The sequence below is a fragment of the Myotis nattereri genome, assembly GCF_964212035.1.
Source record: "Myotis nattereri genome assembly, chromosome: 1".
Classification (NCBI taxonomy): Eukaryota; Metazoa; Chordata; class Mammalia; order Chiroptera; family Vespertilionidae; genus Myotis; species Myotis nattereri.
The window spans coordinates 114,253,806-114,268,071 of NC_138075.1; the positions used below are offsets into that span (position 1 = coordinate 114,253,806).

Genomic DNA, 14,266 nt, shown 5'->3' on the forward strand with positions numbered 1-14,266 from the left:
CTTTGTTGTCCTCTCTCATTCTTGTTCCACATCTCGGTGGGCCCGCTGCCAGTTAGCAGCTGCTAGGCGAAATCTGAGCAAATTGGAGAAGTACCATTTACTGACCTGTGAGATCATTTTCTAACATGGTCCCATCTCTAGCTGCGGGAATGCACTCCAGCCAGCCTCCTGAGTGGCACAAACATGGACAAACCCCAGCTTACCGCCTGTTTCCCCGTTTGGTCTTTAAATGAAATTGGAACAGTTCACCTGTAAATCCCTACTACTTCTGGGGTACAGGTACACAGCCTGCCGGAAAAAGAGCCCAAGAATAGCTAACAGTAGAAGGAAACACCTTTCAGAGAAGCCGAATTGAAACTGCATTTCACATTCACGAAGGATCCCTTAAGACAAAGCATTTTCTTCCTGCTGGTTTTGACTCATTTTCGTATTTCCTGCCCCCAGTGGCCGTCGGATCTCCTGTGGTGTCCCCAGGGAATGCACCTAGATGAGGGAGGGCCTCTTCCCACCTGAGTGAAGAGAAGGCTCCGACTCAGCTGAAGGGGAACTATACAAGAAAATGACAATTCTGACGGAATAATGAGGCAAACATACTTTGTTTACTAATTTATTAATACGTTTAATAATAAACTTATATAAAATAACATATTTTTGGCTTTGAAATCATGACATAAAACAGGAAGGCAAATAATTGGAAATTATCGGCTGAAAGACGGTAGAAGCAACTCATGCTGAACCTGAGTAACACTCCAGCCCTGCGGGCGGCTGTGGGCACCAGCCCAGCAGGAGGGGAGCGCAGTGCTGCTCCCAGCCAGGCTGGCTCTGCGCCTGCTCAGCTCCCTGCCGTGGTCTGGTCACCGCGTACAGGGAACTGGGCTTGCCTCTCTCTCTGTTCCTTCTTTCCGTCCTGACTTGAGCTATGAGAATAGTGATGCATCCTAGTTTGTAGGATAGTGTTGTTTTCTTAACTTGTTTGAACTACACGTTTTTGACCCTCAAGAACAAAAAACTGCTAAAATCAACTGTAACTATAAAGCCATTTCTATTTTTGGTCAGCTATCTGCTGTAGGCAAAGCTTCATGTAGGAATTTTTGTTGCGAGTTTCCAAGACTGCATCCCTAACAAGCTCGATGAACATCTGTGGCCAAAGCTTCTGCAAGGCCTCTTTTTTCATGCTGATCTCTGTGGCTTCCTTCACAAGGTCCTCTATGTAAATTTTGCAGAATTTCTTTTTCTCCTTTGTTTCCTGTTAAAAAAAGGAAAATCTGCACTGAATCACAATTAACCCAAAAGCTAAAGCAACAATGAGCCGAACCAGAGAAACCTGAATACTTTCTCTTCCTCTCTCTCTAAAAATCAATAAAAACGTATATTTTTTAAAAAGATAAAGTTCTAGTAATAGGGTGAAAAAAATGTTATAGTAATTTAGGCATAATAAAAATTTAAAGAAGTTTTGGATTATGTATCTTAAATAATTTATACATAATACAAATAGAAACAAACTTTTCATAATTGGCATAGTGCAATTTTTGGTGCTTTAAAGTTTTCTGCTATAGTTTCTTCCATTACTTCTTCACAAACATATTGATACAGAAATGTATCTGCTATAATAACCTAGTAACTGTGTTTGAAAGTATTTTCATTTCATCTCTTCTCTCCTCTAAGCCAATTACTCTGCATCTCCATGTAGTGCACTCTAAAACTCGTCAGGTGTCTGCCAGCACACCCCCGCTGCCCATCCAGAATGATCCTGCTAAGAAGCACATTAGCAATACCTCTCTTGTCATGACCGTTAAGGAGTTGTTGCTCTTTGAATAATGCTCTTCCCATTCTCAAATGCTTTCAGATACTTATGTTTTTCTATCCCACAATATCCCTGTGTGGTTCATAAAGCAAGTCCAATTTTATAAGTCCAATCCTGATGAGATGAATTATAGACAATCTTGTTTATATTATTTTATTGAACTAAAATGTTGTTGTCATGAAGATGGTTAGAGGGAAAAAGTAGGCCAGCAGTGGGATTTGTTATAAAGTGATTTTAACTATAATGATATTGTATTGGGATTTAATCCATATCTCCATTTTATAAATAGGAAACTAAGACCAATAGAAGTTGAGAAACTTGATCAGGATCAGATGTCATCTACTACTATTTGCCTAGGGAAATCTCTAACCTAGTCCTTGAAGAAACTGCGGTCTAGTTGGAGAGATGGCCTAAGCATATAAAAAGCCAACTTAAAAAGATGGAACAGTGAGTGAGCGCTGAGTGAGACACTGAGGCAGCAGATACAAGCAGTGTTCTGAGAAGAAAGCCCTTTTGCACTAGGTGGTCAAGCAGACTTCGGAGAGCGGCATGGTACACTGTGGCCCAAAGTCAGGAACCAGGGGTCTGAGTTCTGGAAGCAGCCCAGTCAGTAACTTTCCATGTGATCCGGTTACCAGTTTGCCTCATCTGTCTAAGGACAGGATTGGATTCTAGAGTCCCTTTCAGCTCTGATGGGCAATTACCAACCGACAGAATTATGCATGTCATATGTATTATTGTACATGTCATATGTACAATGAAAGGGTCTGCCTACTCTCATTTGTGAGGAACTCATTTCAATGAACTCCCCCAGTATGTACAGAAGAGAGTGTGAGCACTTTATGCTATAGAGATTTAAAATTTTTTTTTCAATTAGTGGAGAGGGAGAATATATGGTATACGTGAAGGAATGCTGGGTTGTGAGTCAAGAGAGAGTGATTAAGGGACTAGAGTAAGATCTATCAGTGGTAGAATCAGGGGCCCAAATCTAAGTCTCCTGGTGGCCTCATGTTCTTTTCCAAAATATCATGTGACTTCATATTCATTCTTTTCCTTTGGTATTTCTCAAAACAGGAGTCAACGTTCCCTGTCTTTACTTCTTCTTGCTTATTTATGATCAAACTACTTTAATTAAGACTGCTTTTATGACTCCTTTGAAACGATTTCTGTTATACACACACACACAGACACACACACACCAAAAAACACACAAAAAAAACCACAAACCAAATAAACCCCAATGACCTTGATTGCCAAATTTATCAATAGTTTTTTCTTTCTAGTTTGTGCCCTTGGCACAAATCTTAGCTTACCCAACCAAGGTCATAAATGTTTTTCTCCTTTTAAAAAAATGAGAACTTATTTATTTATTTTTTTTGCTTTTCATACTTGGATTTTTATTTAATCTGGATTTAATTTTTGCTGTATGGTATAAAGTACAGTCAGTACCATTTATTATGCAGTCTGTCTACACTAGTCTGCAAAACCTGCTGTCTGTATAAAGATTCCCCATACGCATGGGATAATTCTGGTTCTATTTTGTGCACAGGCCTATTGTCTATTCCTACACTGCCTTCGTTACTATGCTGTATAATAATACTTGCTATCTGGTGAGGGAAGTTCTCCCACTTTTGCTCTTGTGTATTTTAGGTCTATCAGGTAATATTTTAAGAAACTGCTCTATCAGATAACTTTTATGATAAAATGGTGAATTTCCATAAATAACTGTCCACATTTTAATAAAAGCTGCCTTATAGTTATGGGTAGATTTAGGAAGAATTGACATTTTTATCATGTAAAAAGTTTCTGTCCAGGCCAGCTGGCATGGCTCATGGTTGAGGAAATCATGGTTCGATTCCCGATCAGGGCACATGTCCAGGCTGCAGGTTCGATCCCCAGTTGGGGGCGGGCAGGAGGTAGCTGATCAATGACTCTCTCTCATCATTGATGCTTCTATCTCTCTCTCTTTTTTCCTCTCTGAAATCAATAAAAATATATTTTTAAAAAGTTTCAGTCCATGAACATTATCTATTTAATGCTTCTTCGGTGTCTTTCTATAAAATTTCACAATTTCATTGAAACCTCCATAAAGGACTTAAACATATCTTATTATTCATGCCTACAACGTTTGTTTTTCTGGTAAATGGTACATTATTTGAAATTAGTTTTTGAATAAATAATACAACCTAGATTAAATAATTGACTCCTTTCCTAAAAGCTCTGTATAATTTAGATAGATCGTTGCAAACTATTTTTTGTCATTTATCTTTCCTTATTTTATCCCCCTGAAGGTCTTTCTCATCCTAATGATACACATTAATTTTCCATTTCTTGTATAATTTTTATGCTTTTATTATAAACTTTTAAATCTCTGATCCATTGGGAATTTATGCTGGTGTAAGACATAATGACCAAATCCTGTTACCCCCCTCAGTTTCATAATTATTCTCAAATCATTTATTGGATAGCCCACCTAACCAGTTTGAGATTATTCTTTATCATGTAATAAAGTCTCTTTTGTATTTAGATATATACTTGACTTTTCATCCTATTCCATTAGTCCATTTCTTCATACCATCTTGTTTGAACTGGTGTAAGACACTGTAACCTGCCCTAACACCGAGCAGTGCTGGGCTTCTTCTTCAGAGTCTGTATGGCTATTAGTTATCTTCCCAGATGTACTGCAGGATCAACACACCTCAATGTAAAATGTTTGTATTTTTATTGGAATCACATTAAATCTGTAAATTAACTTAAGGAAAATTAGCATTTAACTTTAGGTCCTTCTTATCCAAAACGTGGTAAGTTTTTTCATTTGCATAAATCTTTTGTATACTTCATTAATGTTTTAAAGTGTACTTCAGATAGTTCTTACATATTTATTAATTAGTTTCTTACTAGGTATTGTATCTTTTTGTGCTGTTACTATGGGTCTTTCCTCCAATATATTTACTTTTTCGTTGTTATTTATATATATGGAAGCTGTTGATTCTTGCTCCATTACTGAATTTTCTTACAGTTTTTTATAGTTTCTCAATAAATTCTCTTGACATTCCCAGGTATTCAGTAATATTTGAAAATAATAAATTCACTCTCTTCTTGTTAAGTTACCAATGATTTCTTTCTCTGGTCTAACTGTATTATTTGCTTTGATAAATAATAATAATGGTGATATTGGACATTCTTGTCTTGATACTGACTTCAATAAAGCATTGGTGTTTATTGCTGTGCACAGATCACCTCAAACTTGGTGGCTTAAAACAACACACATCTATTATCTCACAAGTTTCCATGCGTCAGTCAGTCCAGGCATGGCTGAGCTTGAGGTCCTGCTCAGGACGTCAGAAGGAGTTGGCCTGAAGCTTGGAGCCCTCTTCTAAGCTCAAGTAGTTGTGGCAGAATTCACGTCCTTCCAGTTGTTGGACTGAAGTTTTATTTTCTTGCTGGCTGTCAGCAGGCAGCTGCTCTCTAGAAGCTTCTCACAGTTCTTTTCCATGTGACCTTCTCAAAATATGGGGGCTTATTACTTTAAGGCCTGTAGGAGAATCTCTCAGGGAACTCTTGAATCCCCTTTTAAATGATTGCCTGATTAGGTCAGGCTCATCCAGGATCATCTATTTTTACTAACTCAAGGTCAACTAATTAGGGATCTTAATTATATCTGCACAATTCCCTTATCCTTGCCATATTCCACTGGTCAGAAGCAAGTCAGAGGTTTCACCTGCACTCAGGGGAGGATATAACCCAAGAGTGTGAATGCCGGGGGATGGGAATCGTGGAGGCCCTTTCAGTCAGAATTCTGCTTCCACTAACGCCAATGTTCCTACAGCTCCCCCATCACGCATGATGTTCACTATCCAGTTTCTAGTTCTTCTATCTATCTAAAGAAAGCTTAGAATGGGTGTTCAATTATGTGAAATGCCTTTTCAATACCTACAGAAATCATCACAATTTTTCACTTTCGATCTATTAATTTGCTAGAATTGCACTTGGCTATAGTGTTTGTTATTCATTTAATGTTCTGCTGTATTCTGAGTGATAACATTTTAAAAGGATTTTTGCAACATTAATATTCTTAGGTACCTGGTCTGGCTTCTCTTTTTCTGTGCAATCCTGACATAACATTTGAAATCAATGTTATCCTGGCAACCTTAAAAAAATGTAAAGATGTTCTTTATTTTTTGGTGCTTTTGAACAATTTAAAAATCACTGGAATTGTCTGCTTCTTAAACAGTTGGTAGATTTCTCTATGAAACTGTCCTTGTGTTGAATGCAGCTCTTTCATATTTTTCTAAATGTCTTTTATAGAAATTGTATTAATTTTTCACTCATTAAAACAACTGCTTTCAGGAAGAGAAGGACTCGTAATCCTGACAGCTTGGCTTTCATTTTCCTTTTCTGACACAATCAGGAAGCCCCTGATGGCCAAAGGATTACACTCAGTCTCTTTCACGCAGCGCTCCTTCTTCCTTTCAGGCTCATCTTTTCACCATCTTCCTCAGTCTGTGCCTCAACAACACTAAGCTGCTTCTAGCTCCTGGCCCTTTCCTTGTCTTCCTATACTTCCACGCCTTCTATTCCCACTGTTCTCTTTGCCAGCCTTGCCATTCCCTTTGGTATGTAGTTATTTTACCCTTTAAGACTGACACCAGGAAGCTCCTTCTTTAGAACGCCTTCTTTGACCTGGGGCAGCCATCCCTCCTGCACTCTCTTGATATATTGATTTGTTATTATCCCTGTGTATGTCCGTCTCCACTATTAGAATGTAAGATCCATGAGGCTAATACAGGAACTTCTTATAGCCCAAGTATTACATGTGATAGGTGCTCAACATAGGATTTTTGAATGAGCAAAAGTATAAATGTAGATAGAATTAAAATGAAGATTAGCTGGCTAAGTACTTGAAGAATTTTCTTAAGAAAGGGACTTGTTCTCTTTTTGACACAAAGCAGTACTAGAATCATTAAAGTTATTAGCTTAATTTGGGTAAGAATTTCTTCATAGTTAGAGTTGTTCAGTGATATTCAGCTACATCATGAAGCAGTGACCTTTCCTGCACTAGAAGAATTGAAAGTAGAATCTGAACATCTTTTAGGAAGCTATAAAAATATTGTTACACAGTACATTGATTTTTCAGGTGATTTTCAAGCTATGCTCCACAGAGCCCAATGGGTTCAAAGGGATGCTTGAGGATTGGGGTGAAATGTGGGGAAAGGAAAAGAATAGACGATCCAATCAAATGAAGCTCTGAACCCCTACTTTCCCTCTGCAACAGCAGCAGCTCTGCTGTCTTGCTTTGTTTTGACATAGTGGGTTTTCGGCTGCAATATGGTTTGAATAAAGAGTCCCATAGCTGTTAAAAAACACACACATTTGAAAACTACTTGCCTATTTCACTTCAAATTTTATATATCTATGATACCTATTCTATCTCTATGTCTAGATTTGGATCTAGATGATGTATCTATGTATGTAATTTTATATATAGTGCCTTGCACATAAGTCATGGGTGCTCAATCAATGCTACCTGATCTTTTCTCTTATTCTTTTGCCCATTAGTTCCCTCAAAATCTCTTGTGGAATCAATCTAACATTCTATTGTTAATTAGATGACTTGTTTCCTCAGCTTTTTTAGGAGCTCCATCAAGGCAGAAACTGCATGCTTTTCTTCTTTGTAGCTCATGTAGCACCCTAACATTGCATTCCCCCAATAAACCTCTGAGCTCTTTGCCCTGTAGTTACAGTGAAAACAGAACAGGTCACAATTACATTATATGATTAAGAACACAGAAGTTCTTTGGTTGAAGCATTACCAATGGACACAACACTAGGGGGGTGAGGGCATGTGCCGGGGGTGGGGGTGGGGGGGTGGGGGGGGGGTGTCCAGGGAGAGTTCAATGGAGGAAAAAAAATATTCTAATAGCTATGTCCAGGCCGGGGCGGGGGGTACTTGAAATATCAGGGGGACCACTCTGTAAAATATGTGATTATCTAAACACACACACACACACACACACACACACACACACACACACACACAAACATACACACATACACACATACACACACATACACAAACATACACACACATACACACATACACACATACACACACACACATACACACACACATACACACACACACACAAAGAATACAGAAGTTAATTGTGTAGAAGATTGAAAGAAGTGAGTTAAAACACCTAGGACTCAAGCAAAGGGAACAGAAATGTGTCCCCTGCCGGTCCAGCATGAGCTAGTTAAGTATTCACAGCAAGCCCTATATCTCTTTTCTTTTAAGTAGGACCTTGGGTCCTACTTTGGTCTAGATTTTTGATACAGATTTATTTCTTTTTTGTTTGTCTATTAAATTTATTGGGGCGACATTGGTCAATATGAACATATAGGTTTCAGGTGTAGGTCTCTAATGCTATAAAGATCTGTATATTGTACTGTGTGACCACCACCCAAAGTCAAATATTCTCTAGTCACCATTCAAATTTCTTTTGAAGATTCTTTTTCTGCAGAAATAAAGATATTGGAACTATGGGCTCTAATCTTCTTCCTAATGCCATGGTGCCTACTTTCCCCACCTCTGTATATTTAAGGCCGGCTAACATTCCAGACAGTAACAACACTAAAAGGTTATCTTGACTGTTTGAGGGAGAAATGTACAACCTCCTCGTCCTAAGCCATGTGATATACACCCAGGCACTAGATTCCAAAAATCAATGGTAGTTTTACCTCTAGCTTTTCATTATAAAAGTCTCTTGTGGTATAATTTAGCATAGCACGATTTGTATTTTCTCCTACAAATCTTTTGCTATCATTATTTTCTTCATTAACAATACCATGTTTTCTCCCCTTGGTTTCTTGTAGATAGCGGAATTGCTTCTTCCTGCAGAAAAACAGTAGAGAGATATAGAGTTACTTAAGAGATGTATTAACATATGTCCATTTTTTTGTTGTTGATTTTAGAGGGGAATGTATACTCTTTTGAATGTTTTATGAGATTGAGTTAATTATTTCCTTGAGCTCAGTTCAGTACTCCAATCTTTCTACTAATTAAGCTATTCAACACAAATTCTTGTTTCATAACTACCAATCATCAATACAAACATGTCTCAAGAATTTCTCAAGTGAAAAAGACTCGACATTTAAAAAATCAATACAAAAATTAAGTAATCACAGAGCACAATACAACCCAATTAAAGATGTAGTAGACCAAACTTTCAAAGTCTTTATATTCCATAAAACATGTTAGTTACCCTCTTATAAAGCACACAAATACCTCATAATCCCACTATGAAGCTCAGTAGTATTATAAATAGCTAGAATATGAAATGGGATACTGGTTTAAGTTCAGACAAAATCAAAACAAAAACTTCCAACTATTAGCATATCAGTTCCAGATCTCAGTAGGAGGTAAATAATGAGAGAGGAGCCTCAATTGATTAAGAAGAACATAAGTGGTGCTCATAATATCACTTACAGACCCATAAACCTAATGCAGAGGACTCCAACTCATCCTCCATGAAAGTTGCTTCTGGTTTCCACCACTTGCAGTGGTTCTCAACCTTCCTAATGCCGCGACCCTTTAATACAGTTCCTCAAGTTGTGGTGACCCCCAACCATAAAATTATTTTCGTTACTACTTCATAACTGTAAGTTTGCTATTATTATGAATTGTAATGTAAATATCTGATATGCAGGATGTATTTTCAGGGGTCGTGACCCACAGGTTGAGAACCACTGATAGAGTGTCTATACATGAAGTGGTATTACTACTTTACTGTGAACTTGAGACTGGGAGCAGAAGAAAAATATTTCTTTTAAAATTTCTTCCATTTTCCAATTTAAAAGTGTATGATAAACATTTGAGAAATTGTAAGGAATACAAATTTTTGAATAGTATAAAGAAATAGATAAAATCACTCATAAATCTATAGTATATATATATATATATATATATATATATATATATATATATATATATAACATTGTTCACATTTGACATATTTCTTTTTAGGCCTTTTCTATAAATTTTTGTAAAATGTTAAAATCATACTAAACATCCAATTCTGTACACTGTTTTTCACTTAATGCTATACAATAAATTTTTTTCATGTGATTAAAAATTAATAATTTTGCCCTGGTTTATGTGGCTCAGTTGGCTGGAGCATCGTCCCATGCACAGAAGGGTCGCAGATTCGATTCCCAGTTAGGGCACATACCCAGGTTGCAGGTTCAATTCCCAGTAGGGCGCGTACTGGAGGCAACCGATGAATGTTTCTCTCTCGCATAGATGTTTATCTCTTTCTCTCTCCCTCTCTCGCTCTCCCTTTCTCTCTCTCTAAACATATTTTTAAAATTTAATAATTTAATGAATATATAAAATCAATTATTATGTAGAACACAATTTACCTAATCAATCATTTTTATTGGATATTTAGACAGTATAATACTCTCACTTTTAAAAAGAAAAAAGGTCTTTAGCTGCATTTATTTTCTTTATTAATTTTTAATTACAAGAACAATGTAAACATACATTTTATATCACTTTTATTAGTCTTTTCAAATGATCAACTTTTCATTAATTCTGTTTTTAATGTCATTATTTCTTTAACTCTTCAGAATTATTTTGCTGTTCTCTAATTTCTTTAGATACAATGTTTAGCTCATTCATTTTCAGGCTTTATTCTTTCCTATTACATTCATTTCAGGGCTAAAATGTTCCCATTTAGCACCATGGTAACTTGATCCCACAAGTTTCGAAATATTGTATTTTTATTATATTTCATTTCAAAGTAGTTTCAAATTTCCATTATGAAACTGTCTTTAATCTGTGGGTTATTTAGAAGTGTTCCTTAATTTGAATCTGTTGACTTTTGCTTTACAAATAGTATTTGGTTAATTTTTATAAATATTCCATGTAAGCTTGAAAATAATGTACAATCTACAGTTGTTCAGGGCAACGTTCTCTAAATGTCCATTAAGTCAAATTATAAATCATGTTGTTCAACTATTTCATTTTTTTCTATTAATTGCACAGAGGTATATGAAAATTTCTCAAAGCAATGTGGATTTGCAGTGCTGTCAACTTTTGGCTTAGACATTTTTAAGGCTATGCTGATGGATGCATACAGATTAAATTAGCAGATTTATCATTATATTCCTGGTGAACTGAACCTATTATTTTGAAATGGTCCTCTTTATATTTCTATTTTTGCTTTTAAACTTAGTCTATTTAGTCTTCAATGGCTATTCTGTTTTTATGCTGGTTAGTATTGGTGGTGTTTATTTTTCCCACTTTTTTACTTTCAAACTTTATATAACCTTATGTTTCAGACGTGTCTCCTGTAATAACATATAATTGAACTTCACTTTTTTATTCAGTTTCACAATCTCTGGCTTTTAACCAGTACATCTAGTACATGTGCATTTTATCACTGAGGTGGATTGGTTATACTGATGGTCATAATAGCTTCCTTGAATGCATACCCTTTACAATGTGATTCTGCAGCTTGGTAAAGTCTACCTCCAAGTCCCTTAAATTTTGCTCTGTGAGTTGCTTTGACCAATAGAATGTGGAAAATATCAGTGTATCAGTTCTTAACCTAGACCTCAAGAGGTCTTATATGATTCCACTCTCTCTTCAGACTTTGCCTCTGCCATAACAACAAATCATGTGGAGCAGAGATTTCTGCAGTATGACAGACCATGTGAGCAGAGACAAGTCCTAGTTAAGCGCCTTCTTAGACCAGCATATAGTCAGCCAACCCCCAAACAAATGATAGAGCCAGGCTAGATCAGCAGTGGTGCCTGCCCAAACCACAGGGGACTACAGATGCACGAGGAACCTGGCTGAGAGCAGAAGAACCACCCAGCTGACCTGGAGACTGCGGGGAGGGGGAAGGAGGGGAGATGTGTTTTGTTTTAAGCCACTGATTTTTGGTACAAATGTAAGTGCTAATATAGTAGTATTCAGATTAAATTTGACATTTTCTTTCCTATTTGACTCACATGTCCCATACTTTTTTAATTTTTCTTCTCCCCATCTTCCCACCCCTATCCTTACTAGTCTGGAAGCAATATATTCTTTTATTCTTTGCTTACCACAGAAGCTACAATATGCACTCTTAAAGTACTGACATCTAAAGTTAATGACTGTATCTCCATCCTATGCAATACAAGAATCTAGAATACTATATCTCCATTAACTCTTTCCTAATATATACTACTGTTATAGTGATATCACTATATATATATATATATATATATATATATATATATATATATATATATATATACTAGAGGCCCAGTGCACAAAAATTTGTGCACTTGGGGGGAAGGGGGGTCCCTCAGCCCAGCCTGTGCCCTCTTGCAGTCTGGGACCCCTCGGGAGATAACGACCTGCTGGCTTAGGCCTGCTCCCGGGTGGCAGAGGGCAGGCCCAATCCCTAGGTGCAGCCCCTGGTCGGGCTCAGAGCAGGGCCGATTGGGAAGTTGGGGCGGCCCCCCCCCCCATCATGCACAGAGCAGGGCAGATCGGGAGGTTGCGATGCCACCCCCAGTCACGCTCAGGGTAGGGCCGATTGGGGGGTTGGGGCACTGTGGGAAACTGTTTATTGCCTTCACTATCTGATAAGCATAGACAGAGAACCCCCCCTCCCCCGAAGGCTGGGTGCCTTTGAAGCCCTCCCAAAGGTTGGAGCTAGGTGCCACCTCCGTTTGTCCAGACAGTGGTAGCTGAAACTACTCCCCCATTTATTATTATGTAAATCCTTGCTGATGGGCTAGTCTGCCTGTTGCAGGGGGTCACCTGCCTAGGGCTATGCTATGGGTGTATCCCAGATGAATAAAAGCTTGGTGAGGCCTGAGCACAGGGAGAAGTCCTTCGGGACTTGCTGCCTGGTCACCCAATATTGCAAAATTATCTCGTGTCTTTTTCTCTCATTTGCTGTGCGGCTCCTCTTTCAGATACTGAACCCTACTCCAAGCGAGTCGTGGAAGGAAACACTCAACAGGGCACCGCCCCCTGTCACACTAAAGGTAGGGTCGATGGGGAGGTTGCGGCGCCACCCCCTGTCACGCACAGACCAGGGCCGATCAGGGGGTTGGGGAGCTCCCCCCAGTCACGCACAGAGCAGGGCCCATCAGGGGGTTGAGGAGCTCCCCCCTGTCACTCACAGAGCAGGGCCGACAGGGGAGTTGGGGCACCACCCCCTGTCACGAACAGAGCAGGGCGGATAGGGAGGTTGTGCGCCCCGCCCCCCACCCCCCCCTGTCACACACAGAGCTGCAGGGCGATCAGGGGGTTTGGGTGCTGCCCCCATCACGCTGATCCTGGTGCTGGGAGGCCTCTTGGCTCCACTGATCCCGGTGCTGGGAGGCATATTACCCTTTTACTATATAGGATAGAGGCCTGGTGCATGGGTGGGGATGGCTGGTTTGCCCTGAAGGGTGTCCTGGATCAGGGTGGGGGTCCCCACTGGGCTGCCTGGCCAGCCTGGGTGAGGGGATGATGGCTGTTTGCAGCTGGTCACACACCATTCAGGGTGGGGGTCCCCACTGGGGTGCTTGGCCAGCCTGGGTGAGGGGATGATGGCTGTTTGCAGCTGGTCACACACCCTTCAGGGTTGGGGTCCCCACTGGGGTGCCTGGCCAGTCTGGGTGAGGGGCTGAGGGCTGTTTTCAGGCTGGCAGGTGACGGAAACTCCCAACTGCTCCTTTTTTTCTTTTTCTTTTTTAATTCTGGGCCAGCTTTAGCTCTGAGGCTCCAGCTCTGAGGCCTCCGCTGCTGAAAGTAGGTAATCGAAGCAATGTATAACTCCAGCTCTGACTCCAGCTCTGAGATCCCAGCTCGCTGAAAGTTGGTTTCTGGGTTGTTTTTTTTTAGCTTCTATATTTGTTAAAATGTTTCAAACTGCAGGCTCTGAGGCCTGCAAGGCAGGCGGGGAACGTTGGTTTCCTCCGTCACTGAGGCAAGCAAGCCACATGTTAGTTTCAAGCTGCCTGGCTGCCGGCCGCCATCTTGGCTGACAGTTAATTTGCATATCTCCCTGATTAGCCAATGGGAAGGGTAGCGGTCGTACGCCAATTACCATGTTTCTCTTTTATTAGATTAGATTCCCTTTGGGCTTAATAAATGTTCAATTTTTTTCCAAACTATTTCTTAGGTGTTTGAATAGTCTTTTTTTTTTTTTTTTTTTTTTTAATGAATTGGGAATAATTTTTAAATACAGGTTGGAGAAAAAGTAGATTTACAGAAGTTTGTATGGGAAATAATACAATAATTAATAATAATACAATAGCCTGGCCAGTGTGGCTCAGTGGTTGAGCATTGACCTGATTTACTAAGAGGTCCCTGATTCGATTCCTGGTCAAGGTACATGCCCGGGTTGCGGGCTTGATCCCCAGCAATGGAGTATGCAGGTAGCAGCTGATTGATGTTGATGCATCAAT

At 39.2% G+C, this 14,266-nt stretch overlaps 1 protein-coding gene across 3 annotated transcripts in view; it reads right to left on the bottom strand.

The window, feature by feature from the left end:
• Positions 1-593: 593 nt before the first annotated feature.
• Positions 594-14,266, bottom strand: part of LRRC49 (leucine rich repeat containing 49) — a 209,170-nt gene continuing 195,497 nt past the window's right edge. For all 3 annotated transcript variants that reach the window (XM_081085231.1, XM_081085233.1, XM_081085232.1), the window contains 2 exons: positions 8,546-8,699; positions 594-1,246 (listed from right to left, as the gene is read on the bottom strand). In XM_081085231.1, coding sequence (XP_080941357.1) covers positions 1,043-1,246; positions 8,546-8,699 — 358 coding nt within the window. In that variant the 3' untranslated portion in view covers positions 594-1,042. The remainder of the gene's footprint in view (positions 1,247-8,545; positions 8,700-14,266) is intronic.